Source organism: Oncorhynchus keta, unplaced genomic scaffold (genome assembly GCF_023373465.1).
Source record: "Oncorhynchus keta strain PuntledgeMale-10-30-2019 unplaced genomic scaffold, Oket_V2 Un_contig_2484_pilon_pilon, whole genome shotgun sequence".
Lineage (NCBI taxonomy): Eukaryota > Metazoa > Chordata > Actinopteri > Salmoniformes > Salmonidae > Oncorhynchus > Oncorhynchus keta.
In genome coordinates, this window is record NW_026284128.1 from 8,883 (window position 1) to 33,483 (window position 24,601).

The window sequence follows — 24,601 nt, forward strand, 5'->3', positions numbered from 1 at the left end:
ATACTGGGGACCATGATAGAGGTTAACACCAGGGACAGTGGTAATACAGGGGACCATGATAGAGGTTAACACCAGGGTCAGTGGTAATACAGGGGACCATGATAGAGGTTAACACCACGGACAGTGGTAATACAGGGGACCATGATAGAGGTAATACAGGGGACCATGATAGAGGTTAACACCAGGGACAGTGGTAATACAGGAGACCATGATAGAGGTTAACACCAGGGACAGTGGTAATACAGGGGACCATGATAGAGGTTAACACCAGGGACAGTGGTAATACTGGGGACCATGATAGAGGTTAACACCAGGGACAGTGGTAATACAGGAGACCATGATAGAGGTTAACACCAGGGACAGTGGTAATACAGGGGACCATGATAGAGGTTAACACCAGGGACAGTGGTAATACAGGGGACCATGATAGAGGTTAACACCAGGGACAGTGGTAATACAGGGGACCATGATAGAGGTTAACACCAGGGACAGTGGTAATACCGGGGACCATGATAGAGGTTAACACCAGGGACAGTGGTAATACAGGGGACCATGATAGAGGTTAACACCAGGGACAGTGGTAATACAGGGGACCATGATAGAGGTTAACACCAGGGACAGTGGTAATACAGGGGACCATGATAGAGGTTAACACCAGGGACAGTGGTAATACAGGGGACCATGATAGAGGTTAACACCAGGGACAGTGGTAATACAGGGGACCATGATAGAGGTTAACACCAGGGACAGTGGTAATACAGGGGACCATGATAGAGGTTAACACCAGGGACAGTGATAATACTGGGGACCATGATAGAGGTTAACACCAGGGTCAGTGATAATACAGGGGACCATGATAGAGGTTAACACCAGGGACAGTGGTAATACTGGGGACCATGATAGAGGTTAACACCAGGGACAGTGGTAATACAGGGGACCATGATAGAGGTTAACACCAGGGTCAGTGGTAATACAGGGGACCATGATAGAGGTTAACACCACGGACAGTGGTAATACAGGGGACCATGATAGAGGTAATACAGGGGACCATGATAGAGGTTAACACCAGGGACAGTGGTAATACAGGAGACCATGATAGAGGTTAACACCAGGGACAGTGGTAATACAGGGGACCATGATAGAGGTTAACACCAGGGACAGTGGTAATACCGGGGACCATGATAGAGGTTAACACCAGGGTCAGTGGTAATACAGGGGACCATGATAGAGGTTAACACCAGGGACAGTGGTAATACCGGGGACCATGATAGAGGTTAACACCAGGGACAGTGGTAATACAGGGGACCATGATAGAGGTTAACACCAGGGACAGTGGTAATACAGGGGACCATGATAGAGGTTAACACCAGGGACAGTGGTAATACAGGGGACCATGATAGAGGTTAACACCAGGGACAGTGGTAATACAGGGGACCATGATAGAGGTTAACACCAGGGACAGTGGTAATACAGGGGACCATGATAGAGGTTAACACCAGGGACAGTGGTAATACAGGAGACCATGATAGAGGTTAACACCAGGGACAGTGGTAATACAGGGGACCATGATAGAGGTTAACACCAGGGACAGTGGTAATACAGGGGACCATGATAGAGGTTAACACCAGGGACAGTGGTAATACAGGAGACCATGATAGAGGTTAACACCAGGGACAGTGGTAATACAGGGGACCATGATAGAGGTTAACACCAGGGACAGTGATAATACAGGGGACCATGATAGAGGTTAACACCAGGGACAGTGGTAATACCGGGGACCATGATAGAGGTTAACACCAGGGTCAGTGGTAATACAGGGGGCCATGATAGAGGTTAACACCAGGGACAGTGGTAATACAGGGGACCATGATAGAGGTTAACACCAGGGACAGTGGTAATACAGGGGACCATGATAGAGGTTAACACCAGGGACAGTGATAATACAGGGGACCATGATAGAGGTTAACACCAGGGACAGTGGTAATACAGGGGACCATGATAGAGGTTAACACCAGGGACAGTGGTAATACCGGGGACCATGATAGAGGTTAACACCAGGGACAGTGATAATACTGGGGACCATGATAGAGGTTAACACCAGGGACAGTGGTAATACTGGGGACCATGATAGAGGTTAACACCAGGGACAGTGGTAATACTGGGGACCATGATAGAGGTTAACACCAGGGACAGGGGACCATGATAGAGGTTAACACCAGGGACAGTGATAATACAGGGGACCATGATAGAGGTTAACACCAGGGACAGTGATAATACAGTGGACCATGATAGAGGTTAACACCAGGGACAGTGGTAATACCGGGGACCATGATAGAGGTTAACACCAGGGACAGTGGTAATACAGGGGACCATGATAGAGGTTAACACCAGGGACAGGGGACCATGATAGAGGTTAACACCAGGGACAGTGGTAATACTGGGGACCATGATAGAGGTTAACACCAGGGACAGTAGTTGTTTGATATGGCCCCTGAGGGCCTCCTTACCTGAGCTGTTTACGGACCTGGTACACCTGATGGTACCCCTGCTCCACCAACTCCCTGATCTTCTCTGCCACCCTGGGGTGGAGACGAGATGGCATGGTTCCACCATCCTCTGCACCTTCCTCACAGACACATCCCCTCTCCTCCTCCTCCTCCTCCTGCTTCACCTCCTCCTCCATGGGGAGGAAGAGGAGGTCTGGAGGAGGAGGCAGGAGGAGAGCCTCCATGTCATGATAGAGGTGAGCTTTCTGGGTGGGGAGCTGCATGTAGTACCTGTTAACGGGAGAGAATAAACAAAGAGACGGATGTCAACCAATCAGAAAGGTTTACTTATTTAAACATTCAGTGTGTTATAAGCCCATACGGGCTGAGCATCCGCAAGGAGCTTTAATAATATATCAAATCCAAGTATAAATAATGCCTCAGGACTCCGCCCCACGTCCCACAGGGTCTTCCGGAGGTTGAAGAAGGCTTTCTCCTGTTCCTGACGAACGACCCTCTTGTCTACGTTAGGATCCGTAGGCACCCGGTGCTGAGGAAACTTACACACCTTCTTGATATAGATCCTGAAGAATGAGAGCAACGTCAGAAAATACTAACTAAACAATGTTTTAAAAAAACACAGCTCTTATGTCCACAGAGTTGGTAGTATATTGTTGTTAGCATAGATAGGGGCGGCAGGGTAGCCTAGTGGTTAGAGCATTGGACTAGTAACCGAAAGGTTGCAAGTTCAAATCCCCGAGCTGACAAGGTACAAAATCTGTCGTTCTGCCCCTGAACAGGCAGTTAACTCACTCCTGGGCCGTCATTGAAAATAAGAATTTGTTCTTAACTGACTTGCCTAGTTAAATAAAGGTAAAATAAAATAAAATAGATGGGGTTTGTGTGGATGCGTGTCTACCTGGCAGGGCATGTAGCTTTGTAATCAATGATCGGACTGATGTTCTGCTCTGCAGTCTTCTTGGGCTGGAGGCCTTTCCTCCTTGGACCATACTGACATTCCATCACTATAGCTCTACTGCCTGGATACAGATGGAGAAAAAGTAGATGATTCCATCACTATAGCTCTACTGCCTGGATACAGATGGAGAGAGTAGATGATTCCATCACTATAGCTCTACTGCCTGGATACAGATGGAGAAAGTAGATGATTCCATCACTATAGCTCTACTGCCTGGATACAGATGGAGAAAGTAGATGATTCCATCACTATAGCTCTACTGCCTGGATACAGATGGAGAAAGTAGATGATTCCATCACTATAGCTCTACTGCCTGGATACAGATGGAGGAAGTAGATGATTCCATCACTATAGCTCTACTGCCTGGATACAGATGGAGAGAGTAGATGATTCCATCACTATAGCTCTACTGCCTGGATACAGATGGAGGAAGTAGATGATTCCATCACTATAGCTCTACTGCCTGGATACAGATGGAGAAAGTAGATGATTCCATCACTATAGCTCTACTGCCTGGATACAGATGGAGAAAGTAGATGATTCCATCACTATAGCTCTACTGCCTGGATACAGATGGAGGAAGTAGATGATTCCATCACTATAGCTCTACTGCCTGGATACAGATGGAGAGAGTAGATGATTCCATCACTATAGCTCTACTGCCTGGATACAGATGGAGGAAGTAGATGATTCCATCACTATAGCTCTACTGCCTGGATACAGATGGAGAAGTAGATGATTCCATCACTATAGCTCTACTGCCTGGATACAGATGGAGAAAGTTGATGATTCCATCACTATAGCTCTACTGCCTGGATACAGATGGAGAGAGTAGATGATTCCATCACTATAGCTCTACTGCCTGGATACAGATGGAGAGAGTAGATGATTCCATCACTATAGCTCTAATGCCTGGATACAGATGGAGAGAGTAGATGATTCCATCACTATAGCTCTAATGCCTGGATACAGATGGAGAGAGTAGATGATTCCATCACTATAGCTCTACTGCCTGGATACAGATGGAGAGAGTAGATGATTCCATCACTATAGCTCTAATGCCTGGATACAGATGGAGAGAGTAGATGATTCCATCACTCTACTGCCTGGATACAGATGGAGAGAGTAGATGATTCCATCACTATAGCTCTACTGCCTGGATACAGATGGAGAGAGTAGATGATTCCATCACTATAGCTCTACTGCCTGGATACAGATGGAGAGAGTAGATGATTCCATCACTATAGCTCTACTGCCTGGATATAGATGGAGAGAGTAGATGATTCCATCACTATAGCTCTACTGCCTGGATACAGATGGAGAGAGTAGATGATTCCATCACTATAGCTCTACTGCCTGGATACAGATGGAGAGAGTAGATGATTCCATCACTATAGCTCTACTGCCTGGATACAGATGGAGAGAGTAGATGATTCCATCACTATAGCTCTACTGCCTGGATACAGATGGAGAGAGTAGATGATTCCATCACTATAGCTCTACTGCCTGGATACAGATGGAGAGAGTAGATGATTCCATCACTATAGCTCTACTGCCTGGATACAGATGGAGAGAGTAGATGATTCCATCACTATAGCTCTACTGCCTGGATACAGATGGAGAGAGTAGATGATTCCATCACTATAGCTCTACTGCCTGGATACAGATGGAGAAAGTAGATGATTCCATCACTATAGCTCTACTGCCTGGATACAGATGGAGAGAGTAGATGATTCCATCACTATAGCTCTACTGCCTGGATACAGATGGAGAGAGTAGATGATTCCATCACTATAGCTCTACTGCCTGGATACAGATGGAGAAAGTAGATGATTCCATCACTATAGCTCTACTGCCTGGATACAGATGGAGAGAGTAGATGATTCCATCACTATAGCTCTACTGCCTGGATACAGATGGGAAGAGTAGATGATTCCATCACTATAGCTCTACTGCCTGGATACAGATGGAGAGAGTAGATGATTCCATCACTATAGCTCTACTGCCTGGATACAGATGGAGAGAGTAGATGATTCCATCACTATAGCTCTACTGCCTGGATACAGATGGAGAAAGTAGATGATTCCATCACTATAGCTCTACTGCCTGGATACAGATGGAGAGAGTAGATGATTCCATCACTCTACTGCCTGGATACAGATGGAGAGAGTAGATGATTCCATCACTATAGCTCTACTGCCTGGATACAGATGGAGAAAGTAGATGATTCCATCACTATAGCTCTACTGCCTGGATACAGATGGAAAAAAGTAGATCAGGATGCATCCCAAATGGCACCCTAGTCCCAGTTGTACCAGCATTATAACTCTGAATATGACCTGGTTTTCAGTATAACTCTGAATATGACCTGGTTTCCATTATAACTCTGAATATGACCTGGTTTCCATTATAACTCTGAATATGACCTGGTTTCCATTATAACTCTGAATATGACCTGGTTTCCATTATAACTCTGAATATGACCTGGTTTCCATTATAACTCTGAATATGACCTGGTTTCCATTATAACTCTGAATATGACCTGGTTTCCATTATAACTCTGAATATGACCTGGTTTCCATTATAACTCTGAATATGACCTGGTTTCCATTATAACTCTGAATATGACCTGGTTTCCATTATAACTCTGAATATGACCTGGTTTCCATTATAACTCTGAATATGACCTGGTTTCCATTATAACTCTGAATATGACCTGGTTTCCATTATAACTCTGAATATGACCTGGTTTCCATTATAACTCTGAATATGACCTGGTTTCCATTATAACTCTGAATATGACCTGGTTTCCATTATAACTCTGAATATGACCTGGTTTCCATTATAACTCTGAATATGACCTGGTTTCCATTATAACTCTGAATATGACCTGGTTTCCATTATAACTCTGAATATGACCTGGTTTCCATTATAACTCTGAATATGACCTGGTTTCCATTATAACTCTGAATATGACCTGGTTTCCATTATAACTCTGAATATGACCTGGTTTCCATTATAACTCTGAATATGACCTGGTTTCCATTATAACTCTGAATATGACCTGGTTTCCATTATAACTCTGAATATGACCTGGTTTCCATTATAACTCTGAATATGACCTGGTTTCCATTATAACTCTGAATATGACCTGTTTCCATTATAACTCTGAATATGACCTGGTTTCCATTATAACTCTGAATATACCTGGTTTTTTACCTCTGAATATGACCTGGTTTCCATTATAACTCTGAATATGACCTGGCATTAGTAACTCTGAATATGAGCCATGATCCCATTATAACTCTGACATGACAGTTGGTCATTACTGAATATGACCTGAGTTCCATTATAACTCTGAATATGACCTGGTTTCCATTTAGAATATGACACTGGTTTCCATTATAACTCTGAATATGACCTGGTTTCCTTTATAACTCTGAATATGACCTGAGTTTCCATTAACCCTGAATATGACCTTTTCCTTTATAAGAATATCTTATAACCACTGTGAGTGTCCATAACTCTGAATATGACCTGGTTTCCATTATAACTCTGAATATGACCTGGTTTCCATTTAACTCTGAATATCCTTTCCATTATAACAGAATATCTCACCATTATAACTGAATATGAGTTTCCATTATAACTCTGAATATGACCTCCATTATCTCTGAATATGACCTGGTTTCATTATCCTGAATATGACCTGGTTCCATTATAACTCTGAATATGACCTGGTTTCCATTTAACTCAGAATATCTCACCACTGTAGTGACCTGGTTTCCCTCTCTCCTTCATTCCTTTATAACTCAGAATATGACCACTGTTTCCATTATAACTCTGAATATCCTGGTTTCATTTCCTTTAGTTACAGAATATCTCTGAATATGACCCATTACTGAATATGACCTGGTTTCCATTATAACTCTCCTGGTTTCCTCTCTCTGAATATCCTTCATTCCTTTAGTTACAGAATATGACCACTGTTTCCATCTATAACTCTGAATATCATTCCTTTAGTAACTGAATATGACCTGTGAGTTCCATCTATCTCTGAATATGACCTGGTTTCCATTATAACTCTGAATATGACTGGTTTCCATTATAACTCTGAATATGACCTGGTTTCCATTATCATTCCTTTAGTTACAGAATATCACCACTGTGAGTGTCCACCCCGGCTCATGAGCCTCTCCCTCCTTCATTCCTTTAGTCACAGAATCTCTCACCACTGCCTTAGTAGTAGTCTGCACAAGTCTCCAACCACCATCTCTCCTTCATTCCTTTAGTTACAGAATATCTCACCACTGTGAGTGTCCATCTCTCCTCTCTCTCCTTCATTCCTTTAGTTACAGAATATCTCACCACTGTGAGTGTCCATCTCCTCTCTCTCTCTCTCCTTCATTCCTTTAGTTACAGAATATCTCACCACTGTGAGTGTCCATCTCCTCCTCTCCTCCTTCATTCCTTTAGTTACAGAATATCTCACCACTGTGAGTGTCCATCTCCTCTCTCTCTCCTTCATTCCTTTAGTTACAGAATATCTCACCACTGTGAGTGTCCATCTCCTCTCTCTCTCTCCTTCATTCCTTTAGTTACAGAATATCTCACCACTGTGAGTGTCCATCTCCTCCTCTCTCCTTCATTCCTTTAGTTACAGAATATCTCACCACTGTGAGTGTCCATCTCCTCCCTCTCTCCTTCATTCCTTTAGTTACAGAATATCTCACCACTGTGAGTGTCCATCTCCTCTCTCTCTCCTTCATTCCTTTAGTTACAGAATATCTCACCACTGTGAGTGTCCATCTCCTCTCTCTCTCCTTCATTCCTTTAGTTACAGAATATCTCACCACTGTGAGTGTCCATCTCCTCCTCTCTCTCCTTCATTCCTTTAGTTACAGAATATCTCACCACTGTGAGTGTCCATCTCCTCCTCTCTCCTTCATTCCTTTAGTTACAGAATATCTCACCACTGTGAGTGTCCATCTCCTCTCTCTCTCTCCTTCATTCCTTTAGTTACAGAATATCTCACCACTGTGAGTGTCCATCTCCTCTCTCTCTCTCTCCTTCATTCCTTTAGTTACAGAATATCTCACCACTGTGAGTGTCCATCTCCTCCTCTCTCCTTCATTCCTTTAGTTACAGAATATCTCACCACTGTGAGTGTCCATCTCCTCTCTCTCTCTCTCCTTCATTCCTTTAGTTACAGAATATCTCACCACTGTGAGTGTCCATCTCCTCTCTCTCTCCTTCATTCCTTTAGTTACAGAATATCTCACCACTGTGAGTGTCCATCTCCTCCTCTCCTTCATTCCTTTAGTTACAGAATATCTCACCACTGTGAGTGTCCATCTCCTCCCTCTCTCCTTCATTCCTTTAGTTACAGAATATCTCACCACTGTGAGTGTCCATCTCCTCCTCTCCTTCATTCCTTTAGTTACAGAATATCTCACCACTGTGAGTGTCCATCTCCTCTCTCTCTCCTTCATTCCTTTAGTTACAGAATATCTCACCACTGTGAGTGTCCATCTCCTCTCTCTCTCCTTCATTCCTTTAGTTACAGAATATCTCACCACTGTGAGTGTCCATCTCTCTCTCTCTCTCCTTCATTCCTTTAGTTACAGAATATCTCACCACTGTGAGTGTCCATCTCCTCCTCTCTCTCCTTCATTCCTTTAGTTACAGAATATCTCACCACTGTGAGTGTCCATCTCCTCTCTCTCCTTCATTCCTTTAGTTACAGAATATCTCACCACTGTGAGTGTCCATCTCCTCTCTCTCCTCTCCTTCATTCCTTTAGCTACAGAATATCTCACCACTGTGAGTGTCCATCTCCTCCTCTCTCTCCTTCATTCCTTTAGTTACAGAATATCTCACCACTGTGAGTGTCCATCTCCTCCTCTCTCCTTCATTCCTTTAGTTACAGAATATCTCACCACTGTGAGTGTCCATCTCCTCCTCTCTCTCCTTCATTCCTTTAGTTACAGAATATCTCACCACTGTGAGTGTCCATCTCCTCTCTCTCTCTCTCCTTCATTCCTTTAGTTACAGAATATCTCACCACTGTGAGTGTCCATCTCCTCTCTCTCTCTCCTTCATTCCTTTAGTTACAGAATATCTCACCACTGTGAGTGTCCATCTCCTCCTCTCTCTCCTTCATTCCTTTAGTTACAGAATATCTCACCACTGTGAGTGTCCATCTCCTATCTCTCTCTCCTTCATTCCTTTAGTTACAGAATATCTCACCACTGAGTGTCCATCTCCTCCTCTCTCTCTCCTTCATTCCTTTAGTTACAGAATATCTCACCACTGTGAGTGTCCATCTCCTCCTCTCTCCTTCATTCCTTTAGTTACAGAATATCTCACCACTGTGAGTGTCCATCTCCTCCTCTCTCCTTCATTCCTTTAGTTACAGAATATCTCACCACTGTGAGTGTCCATCTCCTCTCTCTCTCCTTCATTCCTTTAGTTACAGAATATCTCACCACTGTGAGTGTCCATCTCTCCTCCTCTCTCTCTCTCTCCTTCATTCCTTTAGTTACAGAATATCTCACCACTGAGTGTCCATCTCCTCCTCTCTCTCTCTCTCTCCTTCATTCCTTTAGTTACAGAATATCTCACCACTGTGAGTGTCCATCTCCTCTCTCTCTCCTTCATTCCTTTAGTTACAGAATATCTCACCACTGTGAGTGTCCATCTCCTCCTCTCTCCTCTCCTTCATTCCTTTAGTTACAGAATATCTCACCACTGTGAGTGTCCATCTCCTCTCTCTCTCCTTCATTCCTTTAGTTACAGAATATCTCACCACTGTGAGTGTCCATCTCCTCTCTCTCTCCTTCATTCCTTTAGTTACAGAATATCTCACCACTGTGAGTGTCCATCTCCTCTCTCTCTCTCTCCTTCATTCCTTTAGTTACAGAATATCTCACCACTGTGAGTGTCCATCTCCTCTCTCTCTCCTTCATTCCTTTAGTTACAGAATATCTCACCACTGTGAGTGTCCATCTCCTCCTCTCTCCTCTCCTTCATTCCTTTAGTTACAGAATATCTCACCACTGTGAGTGTCCATCTCCTCCTCTCTCTCTCCTTCATTCCTTTAGTTACAGAATATCTCACCACTGTGAGTGTCCATCTCCTCCTCTCTCCTTCATTCCTTTAGTTACAGAATATCTCACCACTGTGAGTGTCCATCTCCTCCTCTCTCTCCTTCATTCCTTTAGTTACAGAATATCTCACCACTGTGAGTGTCCATCTCTCTCTCTCTCTCCTTCATTCCTTTAGTTACAGAATATCTCACCACTGTGAGTGTCCATCTCCTCCTCTCTCCTTCATTCCTTTAGTTACAGAATATCTCACCACTGTGAGTGTCCATCTCCTCCTCTCTCCTTCATTCCTTTAGTTACAGAATATCTCACCACTGTGAGTGTCCATCTCCTCTCTCTCTCTCTCTCTCCTTCATTCCTTTAGTTACATAATATCTCACCACTGTGAGTGTCCATCTCCTCCTCTCTCTACTTCATTCCTTTAGTTACAGAATATCTCACCACTGTGAGTGTCCATCTCTCCTCTCTCTCCTCTCCTTCATTCCTTTAGTTACAGAATATCTCACCACTGTGAGTGTCCATCTCCTCCTCTCTCTCCTTCATTCCTTTAGTTACAGAATATCTCACCACTGTGAGTGTCCATCTCCTCCTCTCTCCTTCATTCCTTTAGTTACAGAATATCTCACCACTGTGAGTGTCCATCTCTCCTCTCTCTCCTTCATTCCTTTAGTTACAGAATATCTCACCACTGTGAGTGTCCATCTCCTCTCTCTCCTTCATTCCTTTAGTTACAGAATATCTCACCACTGTGAGTGTCCATCTCCTCCCTCTCTCCTTCATTCCTTTCTCCCAGATTAGGAAAAATATGGTTTCAATTTTAGTCATACAAGTTAAATTATATTGTTCTTCCTAGAAAATCATATAATATAAAATAATGGCAGAGGACTTATAAGCCTATCTAGTCAGATAACATACAGTATCTAGTCTGATAACATACAGTATCTAGTCTGATAACATACAGTATCTAGTCTGATAACATACAGTATCTAGTCTGATAACATACAGTATAGTAGTCTGATAACATACAGTATCTAGTCTGATAACATACAGTATCTAGTCTGATAACTACAGTATCTAGTCTGATAACATACAGTATCTAGTCTGATAATCTCACCAGTATCTAGTCTGATAACATGTATCAGTCTCCTACAGTATCTAGTCTGATAACATACAGTATCTAGTCTGATAACATACAGTATCTGTCACATCTGATCATACAGTATCTAGTCTGATAACATACAGTATCTAGTTAGATTACAGTATCTAGTCTGATAACATACAGTATCTAGTCTGATAACATCCAGTATCTAGTCTGATAACATACAGTATCTAGTCTGATAACATACAGTATCTAGTCTGATAACATACAGTATCTAGTCTGATAACATACAGTATCTAGTCTGATAACATACAAGTATCTAGTCTGATAACATACAGTATCTAGTCTCAACACTACAGTATCTAGTCTGATAACATACAGTATCTAGTCTGATAACATACAGTATCTAGTCTGATAACATACAGTATCTAGTCTGATAACATACAGTATCTAGTCAGATAACATACAGTATCTAGTCTGATAGCATACAGTATCTAGTCAGATAATAGTCTACACCATCTAGTCTGATAACATACAGTATCTAGTCTGATAACATACAGTATCTAGTCTGATAACATACAGTATCTAGTCTGATAACATACAGTATCTAGTCTGATAACATGAACAGTCTACATCTAGTCTGATAACATACAGTATCTAGTCTGATAACATACAGTATCTAGTCAGAATATCTACCAGTCTATAGTCAGATAACATACAGTATCTAGTCTGATAACATACAGTATCTAGTCTGATAACATACAGTATCTAGTCTGACCACATACAGTATCTAGTCTGATAACATACAGTATCTAGTCTGATAACATACAGTATCTAGTCTGATAACATACAGTATCTAGTATCTGATAACATACAGTATCTAGTCTGATAACATACAGTATCTAGCCTGATAACATACAGTATCTAGTCTGATAACATACAGTATCTAGTCTGATAAATAAGGATAACATACAGAGGACAGTATCTAGTCTGATAACATACAGTATCTAGTCTGATAACATACAGTATCTAGTCTGATAACATACAGTATCTAGTCTGATAACATACAGTATCTAGTCTGATAACATACAGTATCTAGTCTGATAACATACAGTATCTAGTCTGATAACATACATCTAGTCTGATAACATACAGTATCTAGTCTGATAACAGTATACAGTATCTAGTCTGATAACATACAGTATCTAGTCTGATAACATACAGTATCTAGTCTGATATACAGTACTAGTCTGATAACATACAGTATCTAGTCTGATAACATACAGTATCTAGTCTGATAACATACAGTATCTAGTCTGATAACATACAGTATAACTAGTCTGATAACATACAGTATCTAGTCTGATAACATACAGTATCTAGTCAGATAACATACAGTAACATAAATGAACTAGTCTACAGTATACAGTATCTAGTCTGATAACATACAGTATCTAGTCTGATAACATACAGTATCTAGTCAGATAACATACAGTATCTAGTCTGATAACATACAGTATCTAGTCTGACAACATACAGTATCTAGTCTGATAACATACAGTATCTAGTCAGATAACATACAGTATCTAGTCTGACAACATACAGTATCTAGTCTGATAACATACAGTATCTAGTCAGATAAATACAGTATCTAGTCTGATAACATACAGTCTGATAACATACTAGTCTGATAACATACAGTATCTAGTCAGATAACATACAGTATCTAGTCTGATAACATACAGTATCTAGTCTGATAACAGTACAGTATCTAGTCTGTCTGATAACATACATAACATACAGTATCTAGTCTGATAACATACAGTATCTAGTCTGATAACATACAGTATCTAGTCTGATAACATAACAGTATCTAGTCTGATAACATACAGTATCTAGTCTGATAACATACAGTATCTAGTCTGATAACATACAGTATCTAGTCTGATAACATAACAGTATCTAGTCTGATAACATACAGTATCTAGTCTGATAACATACAGTATCTAGTCTGATAACATACAGTATCTAGTCTGATAACAGTATACAGTATCTAGTCTGATAACATACAGTATCTAGTCTGATAACATACAGTATCTAGTCTGATAACATACAGTATCTAGTCTGATAACATACAGTATCTAGTCTGATAACATACAGTATCTAGTCTGATAACATACAGTATCTAGTCTGATAACATACAGTATCTAGTCTGATAACATACAGTATCTAGTCTGATAACATACAGTCTGATATCTAGTCTAGTGATAACTATACAGTATCTAGTCTGATAACATACAGTATCTAGTCTGATAACATACAGTATCTAGTCTGATAAATGAACAGGTCTGAAAGTCTATAGTCACAGATCTAGTCTGATAACATAACATACAGTATCTAGTCTGATAACAGTATCTAGTCTGTATCTAGTCTGATAACATACAGTATCTAGTCTGATAAATGAACAGGTCTAAAGTCTATAGTCAGATAAATATAGCCAGATAACATACAGTATCTAGTCTGATAACATACAGTATCTAGTCTGATAACATACAGTATCTAAAGTCATACAGATAACATACAGTATCTAGTCTGATAACAGTACAGTGATAACATACAGTCAGTCTAATACAGTATCTAGTAACGACAACATATCAGTCTGATCTAGTCAGCTAATACAGTATCTAGTCTGATAACATACAGTCTATAGTCAGATAACATACAGTATCTAGTCAGCTAATACAGTATCTAGTCTGATAACATACAGTATCTAGTCTGATAACATACAGTATCTAGTCAGCTAATACAGTATCTAGTCTGATAACATACAGTATCTAGTCAGCTAATACAGTATCTAGTCTGATAACATACAGTCTATAGTCAGATAACATACAGTATCTAGTCAGCTAATACAGTATCTAGTCAGCTAACATACAGTATCTAGTCTGATAATCGTGGGCTACTGAACCAGTACTGTGACTGTATACCTGCATTGACAAAAGGGACGCCATCGTAAGGTACGTATTGGGACTTCCACATCAGACGGCTGGCAGGCTTGGCAGGGGAGGGGGACTGGCGTGTCCCAAACACACTGTTGGTCTGCTGCTTGTGGAGCAGGAGGATGGTCTCCAGCTCTGTGTCGGTGTTACAGTAGCCACGGTATGAGTCACCAATCCTCTGCTCCAGGAGACACAGAGAGAGGGGGGGAGACAGAGAGACAGAGAGGGGGGAGAGACACAGAGAGAGGGGGGGAGACAGAGGGGGGAGACAGAGAGACGGGAGAGACACAGAGAGAGGGTGGGAGACAGAGGGGGGAGACAGAGAGACGGGAGAGACAGAGAGAGGGTGGGAGACAGAGGGGGGGGGACAGAGAGACAGAGAGGGGGAGAGACACAGAGAGAGAGGAAGAGCGAGAGAGGGGGGACAGAGAGAAAAGGGGGAGACAGAGGGGGGAGACAGAGAGACAGAGAGACACAGAGAGAGAGGAAGAGCGAGAGGGGGGGAGACAGAGAGCGGAAGAGCGAGAGGGGGAGGAGACAGAGAGACAGAGAGGGGGGAGACAGAGAGGGGGGAGACAGAGAGACAGAGAGGGGGGAGAGACAGAGAGGGGGGAGAGACAGAGAGAGAGGAAGAGCAAGAGGGGGGGGGCCGAGAGAAAAGGGGGAGACAGAGGGGGGAGACAGAGAGACAGAGAGGGGGGAGAGACACAGAGAGAGAGGAAGAGCGAGAGGGGGGAGACAGAGAGAAAAGGGGGAGACAGAGGGGGGAGACAGAGAGACAGAGAGGGGGGAGACAGAGAGACAGAGAGGGGGGAGACAGAGAGACAGAGAGGGGGGAGACAGAGAGGGAGGAGAGACACAGAGAGAGAGGAAGACCGAGAGGGGGGGAGACAGAGAGAGAGGGGGGAGACACAGAGAGAGAGGGGGGGGAGACAGATAGACAGAGACAAGAAAGAAAGAGAAAAGGAGGAGAAGAAGAAATCAAAGAGTCAACATGGAGGACTGTTGAGGCCCTTCCTTCCCAGAAATGTGCAAAGCTATAAGCCTGAGGACGCTAACTATCACAAGCCTTTCCTGTTAGCATCCTCAGGCAACAGAGCTGTGTCTTAGGGTGTCAACGTGTCTTAGGGTGTCAACGTACCTTAAGGGAACATTTTTGACATTTGCCATATGGTTAGTGAGAAAGTCCACATTGCAAATGTACGGTCCCTTACTAGACGCCCGCCAACGCTTCTAAAATTCGGGGACGGCGGTGGGCCGTGCAGCAGGGCCGGATCTTCCGGGAAGTCATCGAACGAAGTCTCTCTGACATTCGGTTTCCGTTTTATAAAATGTTCAAATTTTGGTCATTTTTCAGCTGTCCCGGTAAATCCCACAAGAGGGCGAATGGAATCATATTGCAAATGTACAAAATATCACCAATCACGACGTGGCCTTTTCTCCTAAACGGAAAAGACTTCAAAGACTAAACTAGGTTTGGCATAATGGGCAGTTGGCCCCGAACAAGATGGTGTCGAGGCCTCGACGGTTTGAGGATTTGGCATTGGTCCTCAGATCCTCAAAAAGGTTCTACAGCTGCACCATCGAGAGCATCCTGACTGCTTGCATCACTGCCTCGTATGGCAACTGCTCGGCCTCCGACCGCAAGGCACTGCCAAGTTTCCTGCCTTCCAGGACTTCTATACCAGGCGGTGTCAGAGGAAGGCCCTAAAAATTGTCAAAGACTCCAGCCACCTTTAGTCATAGACTGTTCTCTCTGCTACCGCACGGCAAGCGGTACCGGAGCGCCAAGTCTAGGTCCAAAAGGCATCTTAACAGCTTCTACCCCCCCCAAGCCATAAGACTCCTGAACAGCTAATCAAATGGCCACCAGACTATTTACATTGACCCCCCTTTGTTTTTACACTGCTGCTACTCGCTGTTTATTATCTATGCATAGTCACTACACCCCTACCTACATGTACAAATTACCTCGACTAACCTGTGTATAAAGTCTCGTTATTGTTATTTTATTGTTTATTTATTGTTTTATTGTTATTGTTGCTCTTCTATTTTTTTTTTTTAACTTTAGTTTATTAAGTAAATCTGTTCTTAACCTCTTATTTTTCATAAAAACGGCATTGTTGGTTAAGGGCTTGTCAGTAAGCATTTCACGGTAAGGTCTACTGTTGTATTCAGCATTTCACGGTAAGGTCTACTGTTGTATTCAGCATTTCACGGTAAGGTCTACTGTTGTATTCAGCATTTCACGGTAAGGTCTACTGTTGTATTCAGCATTTCACGGTAAGGTCTACTGTTGTATTCAGCATTTCACGGTAAGGTCTACTGTTGTATTCAGCATTTCACGGTAAGGTCTACAGTTGTATTCAGCATTTCACGGTAAGGTCTACTGTTGTATTCAGCATTTCACGGTAAGGTCTCTCCTGTTGTATTCAGCATTTCACGGTAAGGTCTACTGTTATATTTGGCGCATGTGACAAATAAAATTAGATTTGATGTGTTAGAATGTGTTAGGTTGGGAGCAGTGTAATGCAGTTTAGTGTATGAAGCCTCAGGGCCCAGTTGGTAGACGGCCTCAGCATTATGAAGCCTCAGGGCCCAGTTGGTAGATGTACCTCAGCATTATGAAGCCTCAGGGCCCAGTTGGTAGATGTACCTCAGCATTATGAAGCCTCAGGGCCCAGTTGGTAGACGATACCTCAGCATTATGAAGCCTCAGGGCCCAGTTGGTAGATGTACTCAGCATTATGAAGCCTCAGGGCCCAGTTGGTAGACGCACCTCAGCATTATGAAGCCTCAGGGCCCAGTTGGTAGATTCAGCATTATGAAGCCTCAGGCCCAGTTGGTAGACGTACTCTCAGCATTTATGAAGCCTCAGGGGTTGGTAGACGTACTCAGCATTATGAAGCCTCAGGGCAGTTGGTAGACGTACTCAGCATTATGAAGCCTCAGGGCCCAGTTGGTAGACGCACTCAGCATTATGAAGCCTCAGGGCCCAGTTGGTAGACGTATTCTCAGCATTTATGAAGCCTCAGGGCCCAGTTGGTAGACGTACCTCAGCATTATGAAGCCTCAGGGCCCAGTTGGTAGACGTACCTCAGCATTATGAAGCCCCAGGGCCCAGTTGGTAGATGTACCTCAGCATTATGAAGCCTCAGGGCCCAGTTAGTAGACGTACTCAGCATTATGAAGCCTCAGGGCCCAGTTGGTAGACGCCTCAGCATTATGAAGCCTCAGGGCCCAGTTGGTAGACGTACCTCAGCATTATGAAGCCTCAGGGCCCAGTTGGTAGACGTACTCAGCATTATGAAGCCTCAGGGCCCAGTTGGTTACCTCAGCATTACGAAGCTCAGGCCCAGTTGGTAGACGTACTCAGCATTATGAAGCCTCAGGCCCAGTTGGTAGACGTACCTCAGCATTATGAAGCCTCAGGCCCAGTTGGTAGACGTACTCAGCATTATGAAGCCTCAGGCCCAGTTGGTAGACGTACCTCAGCATTATGAAGCCTCAGGGCCCAGTTGGTAGACGACCAGCATTAATGAAGCCTCAGGGCCCAGTTGGTAGACGTCCAGCATTATGAAGCCTCAGGGCCCAGTTGGGGGTGTTGGCTGGGAGAGGTTTCAGAGAGGTGAAACAGACCTGAGAGCTACACACAACACAACAGTAACATGGGGAGAGGGACAGTAACAGTTACAACTATTGTCAAACAAACCTAATATTCCTTAAACAGTTACTGAGTGTAACACTAAGAAGATGTGAGCCCACCTCTGTGCCGAGCTCTAGCCGCAGCCGATGTTACTGTAGTCAAACTGCCGCTGTCATCCGTAACAGCCGATGTTACTGTTGTCAAACTGTTTCTGTCATCCGTAACAGTCGATGGTACTATAGTCAAACTGCCTCTGTCATCCGTAACAGTCGATGGTACTGTAGTCAAACTGCCTCTGTCATCCGTAACAGTCGATGGTACTGTAGTCAAACTGCCGCTGTCATCCGTAGTCAAACTGCCTCTGTCATCCGTAACAGCCGATGGTACTATAGTCAAACTGCCGCTGTCATCCATAACAGTCGATGGTACTATAGTCAAACTGCCTCTGTCATCCGTAACAGCCGATGTTACTATAGTCAAACTGCCTCTGTCATCCGTAACAGCCGATGGTACTATAGTCAAACTGCCGCTGTCATCCGTAACAGTCGATGGTACTATAGTCAAACTGCCGCTGTCATCCGTAACAGTCGATGGTACTATAGTCAAACTGCCGCTGTCATCCGTAACAGTCGATGGTACTATAGTCAAACTGCCGCTGTCATCCGTAACAGTCGATGTTACTGTAGTCAAACTGCCGCTGTCATCCGTAGTCAAACTGCCTCTGTCATCCGTAACAGTCGATGGTACTATAGTCAAACTGCCGCTGTCATCCGTAACAGTCGATGGTACTGTAGTCAAACTGCCTCTGTCATCCGTAACAGCCGATGGTACTATAGTCAAACTGCCTCTGTCATCCGTAACAGTCGATGTTACTGTAGTCAAACTGCCTCTGTCATCCGTAACAGCCGATGGTACTGTAGTCAAACTGCCGCTGTCATCCGTAACAGTCGATGGTACTATAGTCAAACTGCCGCTGTCATCCGTAACAGTCGATGGTACTATAGTCAAACTGCCGCTGTCATCCGTAACAGCTGATGGTACTATAGTCAAACTGCCTCTGTCATCCGTAACAGCTGATGGTACTATAGTCAAACTGCCTCTGTCATCCGTAACAGCTGATGGTACTGTAGTCAAACTGCCGCTGTCATCCGTAGTCAAACTGCCGCTGTCATCCGTAACAGCTGTTAACGTGATGGTGTGAAGCTCTTTCTCATCAGCAGTCTTCTCCCCGCAGGATCCTAAACAGATCAGACAATCTCAATTTCATACACCAAACTATAGAAAGCACAGGAGGCTGGTGGCACCTTAATTGGGGAGGACTGGCTCGTGGTAATGACTGGAGCGGAATTAGTGGAATGGGATCAAATACATCAAACACATTGGTCTCCATGGTTTCACATTGGTCTCCATGGTTTCACATTGGTCTCACATTGGTCTCTATGGTTTCACATTGGTCTCCATGGTTTCACATTGGTCTCCATGGTTTCACATTGGTCTCACATTGGTCTCCATGGTTTCACATTGGTCTCCATGGTTTCACATTGGTCTCCATGGTTTCACATTGGTCTCCATGGTTTCACATTGGTCTCCATGGTTTCACATTGGTCTCCATGGTTTCACATTGGTCTCCATGGTTTCACATTGGTCTCCATGGTTTCACATTGGTCTCCATGGTTTCACATTGGTCTCCATGGTTTCACATTGGTCTCCATGGTTTCACATTGGTCTCCATGGTTTCACATTGGTCTCCATGGTTTCACATTGGTCTCCATGGTTTCACATTGGTCTCCACGTGTTTGATGCCGTTCCAGACATTATTGTGAACCGTCCTCCCCTCACCAGCCTCCTCTGATAGAGATAGTGTTCTATTCAATTCTGATAACACCAAACACTGTACAAGGAATTTCAGCAATTTCTGTTAAAATTCCTTGACATTGTCTAACAAGAAATATAATAACTAATATATTTCCAGAGGGAACGTCAAAAATGCAGACTTCTGTTTGCCTGACGACTCATCCTGAATTTAATTCTGCTGCTCTGTCCATCGCCTCACACATCAGTCTGACCTGAAGTCATTTGTAGGCCAGCTCTGGTCAAAAGTAGTGAACTATAATAGGGAATAGGGTGCACTATAATAGGGAATAGGGTGCACTATAATAGGGAATAGGTGCACTATAATAGGGAATAGGTGCACTATAATAGGGAATAGGGTGCACTATAATAGGGAATAGGGTGCACTATAATAGGAATAGGGTGCACTATAATAGGGAATAGGGTGCACTATAATAGGGAATAGGGTGCACTATAATAGGGAATAGGGCACTATAATAGGGAATAGGGTGCACTATAATAGGGAATAGGTGCACTATAATAGGAGCACTATAATAGGGAATAGGGTGCACTATAATAGGGAATAGGGTGCACTATAATAGGGAATAGGGTGCACTATAATAGGGAATAGGGTGCACTATAATAGGGAATAGGTGCACTATAATAGGCACTATAATAGGGAATAGGGTGCACTATAATAGGGAATAGGAGCACTATAATAGGGAATAGGGTGCTGGTATCTGTAGAAGCAGGTGAGATTCTGGTTAATAATACCTGTAGGGTCTATGATGTCCAGTAGGTGTCCTCTAGGAAGTAACACCTGAGCCCCTCCTAGCTGATTAGAGGGGATAACATACATCTCTCCGTTGTCTGACTGACTGGTCACTAGCACCTAGGCGAACAAAGATGTTTAGAGTACACGAAGACCGTAAACCCAACAGTTCATAGGCTGTGTTTAAGAAGCATGGAACAAACATGAATCGACTAGTCTAGCCTGATGCTGCCAGATGTGTTTGTGATGACTAGCCAAACCAGGCTATAACAAGTTGGCTATTCAGCATAAACAGATCTGGGATCACCAGGGTACCATTAGGCAGCTGCCTGGACCTGTTTCTGTGCTCTTGTGAAACCCCTCTACTCACCATGTGTTCACACTGTAGGGGCTGTCCGTTCTGATCAAGTATGATAAACTCATCTGTCCGTGATGATGTCTGTATCACTGCCTGATTCTCTGTCCAGTATCAGCATTTCTGTCTTTGTCCAGTTTGATATCAGTGTGGACTAGTTCCCAGTTGTCTGGAGGAGCTAGGCTGTTGATAACAAGCAGCTCGAGGAACTGTGGCTTCGCCTCATTCTCTTCAGGTGCAGGTTCCCTGGGCTCCTGGAACACAATACAATACTTCACATGCATGTGATTATGCTAATTAACATTGATCCTGATATCTGCACTGTATTATTCTTTCTCAACACCAATCATTTTGAAACGTATAGGGTCAAGTCTCGCCGACTCCTAGGGTCAAGTCTCACCGACTCATAGGGTCAAGTCCCACCGACTCATAGGGTCAAGTCTCGCCGACTCCTAGGGTCAAGTCTCACCGACTCCTAGGGGTCAAGTCTCACCGACTCTAGGGTCAAGTCTCGCCGACTCATAGGGTCAAGTCCCGCCGACTCATAGGTGGGTCAAGTCCCGCCGACTCCTAGGGTCAAGTCTCGCCCGACTCATAGGGGTCAAGTCTCACCGACTCCTAGGGTCAAGTCTCACCGACTCCTAGGGTCAAGTCTCACCGACTCTAGGGTCAAGTCCCACCGACTCCTAGGGTCAAGTCCCACCGACTCATAGGGTCAAGTCTCACCGACTCCTAGGTCAAGTCTCACCGACTCCTAGGGTCAAGTCTCACCGACTCCTAGGGTCAAGTCTCACCGACTCTCTAGGGTCAAGTCTCACCGACTCCTAGGGTCAAGTCTCACCGACTCATAGGGTCAAGTCTCACCGACTCATAGGGTCAAGTCTCACCGACTCCTAGGGCAGAGTCTCACCGACTCATAGGGTCAAGTCTCACCGACTCATAGGGTCAAGTCTCACCGACTCCTAGGGTCAAGTCTCACCGACTCATAGGGTCAAGTCCCACCGACTCCTAGGGTCAAGTCCCACCGACTCCTAGGGTCAAGTCTCACCGACTCCTAGGGTCAAGTCTCACCGACTCCTAGGTCAAGTCTCACCGACTCCTAGGGTCAAGTCCCACCGACTCATAGGGTCAAGTCCCACCGACTCCTAGGGTCAAGTCTCACCGACTCATAGGGTCAAGTCTCACCGACTCCTAGGGTCAAGTCTCACCGACTCCTAGGTCAAGTCTCACCGACTCCTAGGGTCAAGTCTCACCGACTCCTAGGGTCAAGTCTCACCGACTCCTAGGGTCAAGTCTCACCGACTCATAGGGTCAAGTCTCACCGACTCCTAGGGTCAAGTCCCACCGACTCCTAGGGTCAAGTCCCACCGACTCCTAGGGTCAAGTCTCACCGACTCCTAGGGTCAAGTCCCGCCGACTCATAGGGTCAAGTCCCGCCGACTCATAGGGTCAAGTCCCGACTCATAGGGTCAAGTCTCGCCGACTCATAGGGTCAAGTCCCGCCGACTCATAGGGTCAAGTCTCACCGACTCCTAGGGTCAAGTCTCACCTACTCATAGGGTCAAGTCTCACCGACTCCTAGGGTCAAGTCCCGCCGACTCATAGGGTCAAGTCTCACCGACTCATAGGTCAAGTCTCGCCGACTCCTGGGTCAAGTCCCGCCGACTCATAGGGTCAAGTCTCACCGACTCCTAGGGTCAAGTCCCACCGACTCCTAGGTCAAGTCCCGCCGACTCATAGGGTCAAGTCTTACCGACTCCTAGGGTCAAGTCTCACCTACTCATAGGGTCAAGTCTCACCGACTCCTAGGGTCAAGTCCCACCGACTCATAGGGTCAAGTCTCACCGACTCATAGGGTCAAGTCTCACCGACTCATAGGGTCAAGTCTCACCTACTCATAGGGTCAAGTCTCACCGACTCCTAGGGTCAAGTCCCACCGACTCCTAGGGTCAAGTCCCACCGACTCCTAGGGTCAAGTCCCACCGACTCCTAGGGTCAAGTCTCACCGACTCATAGGGTCAAGTCTCGCCGACTCCTAGGTCAAGTCTCACCGACTCATAGGGTCAAGTCTCACCGACTCCTAGGTCAAGTCTCACCGACTCATAGGGTCAAGTCTCACCGACTCATAGGGTCAAGTCTCACCGACTCCTAGGGTCAAGTCCCACCGACTCATAGGGTCAAGTCCCACCGACTCCTAGGGTCAAGTCTCACCGACTCCTAGGTCAAGTCCCACCGACTCATAGGGTCAAGTCTCACCGACTCATAGGGTCAAGTCCGACTCATAGGGTCAAGTCTCGCCGACTCATAGGGTCAAGTCTCGCCGACTCTAGGGTCAAGTCTCACCGACTCATAGGGTCAAGTCTCACCGACTCATAGGGGTCAAGTCCCACCGACTCATAGGGTCAAGTCTCACCGACTCATAGGGTCAAGTCTCACCGACTCCTAGGGTCAAGTCTCACCGACTCATAGGGTCAAGTCTCACCGACTCATAGGGTCAAGTCTCACCGACTCATAGGGTCAAGTCTCACCGACTCCTAGGGTCAAGTCTCACCGACTCATAGGGTCAAGTCTCGCCGACTCCTAGGGTCAAGTCTCGCCGACTCATAGGGTCAAGTCCCGCCGACTCATAGGGTCAAGTCCCGCCGACTCATAGGGTCAAGTCCCACCGACTCATAGGGTCAAGTCTCACCGACTCATAGGGTCAAGTCTCACCGACTCATAGGGTCAAGTCTCACCGACTCCTAGGGTCAAGTCCCACCGACTCCTAGGGTCAAGTCCCACCGACTCATAGGGTCAAGTCTCACCGACTCCTAGGGTCAAGTCTCACCGACTCCTAGGGTCAAGTCTCACCGACTCCTAGGGTCAAGTCTCACCGACTCCTAGGGTCAAGTCTCACCGACTCCTAGGGTCAAGTCTCACCGACTCATAGGGTCAAGTCTCACCGACTCATAGGGTCAAGTCTCACCGACTCCTAGGGTCAAGTCTCACCGACTCATAGGGTCAAGTCTCACCGACTCATAGGGTCAAGTCTCACCGACTCCTAGGGTCAAGTCTCACCGACTCATAGGGTCAAGTCCACCGACTCCTAGGGGTCAAGTCCCACCGACTCCTAGGGTCAAGTCTCACCGACTCCTAGGGTCAAGTCTCACCGACTCCTAGGGTCAAGTCTCACCGACTCCTAGGGTCAAGTCCCACCGACTCATAGGGTCAAGTCCCACCGACTCCTAGGGTCAAGTCTCACCGACTCATAGGGTCAAGTCTCACCGACTCCTAGGTCAAGTCTCACCGACTCCTAGGGTCAAGTCTCACCGACTCCTAGGGTCAAGTCT

At 44.9% G+C, this 24,601-nt stretch overlaps 2 protein-coding genes across 2 annotated transcripts; both read right to left on the reverse strand.

The window, feature by feature from the left end:
• Positions 1-2,732: 2,732 nt before the first annotated feature.
• LOC118383299 (calcium-responsive transcription factor-like) lies at positions 2,733-18,167 on the reverse strand. Its single transcript, XM_052505861.1, has 5 exons — positions 18,081-18,167; positions 14,658-14,847; positions 3,406-3,526; positions 2,926-3,070; positions 2,733-2,777 (listed from the first exon to the last, which is right to left on the reverse strand). The coding sequence occupies exons 1-5, from the start codon at positions 18,165-18,167 to the stop codon at positions 2,733-2,735; spliced, it is 588 nt and encodes a 195-aa protein (XP_052361821.1).
• A 71-nt stretch (positions 18,168-18,238) lies between these two features.
• On the reverse strand, positions 18,239-21,376 carry LOC127922175 (uncharacterized). The gene is made up of 4 exons (XM_052505860.1): positions 21,288-21,376; positions 20,920-21,037; positions 18,435-19,553; positions 18,239-18,315 (listed from the first exon to the last, which is right to left on the reverse strand). Exons 1-4 carry the CDS (start codon positions 21,288-21,290, stop codon positions 18,290-18,292), a joined length of 1,266 nt encoding a protein of 421 aa, XP_052361820.1. The 5' UTR covers positions 21,291-21,376; the 3' UTR covers positions 18,239-18,289.
• Positions 21,377-24,601: the final 3,225 nt, after the last annotated feature.

Bases quoted from the DNA above. Each gene is read 5' to 3' on its own strand.
- LOC127922175 (XM_052505860.1), bottom strand. The intron at 19,554-20,919 runs GTATTATTAACC...TGATCTGTTTAG, and splicing joins GGACATCATAGACCCTACAG to GATCCTGCGGGGAGAAGACT. The intron at 18,316-18,434 runs GTGGGCTCACAT...TGTTGTGTGTAG, and splicing joins GGCTAGAGCTCGGCACAGAG to CTCTCAGGTCTGTTTCACCT.
- LOC118383299 (XM_052505861.1), bottom strand. From the start codon at position 18,167: ATGCTGAGGTACGTCTACCAACTGGGCCTGAGGCTTCATAATGCTGAG. The intron at 14,848-18,080 runs GTACGTCTACCA...CTCCTGGAGCAG, and splicing joins TGAGGCTTCATAATGCTGAG to AGGATTGGTGACTCATACCG. The intron at 3,071-3,405 runs GTAGACACGCAT...CTCATTCTTCAG, and splicing joins AAAGCTACATGCCCTGCCAG to GATCTATATCAAGAAGGTGT.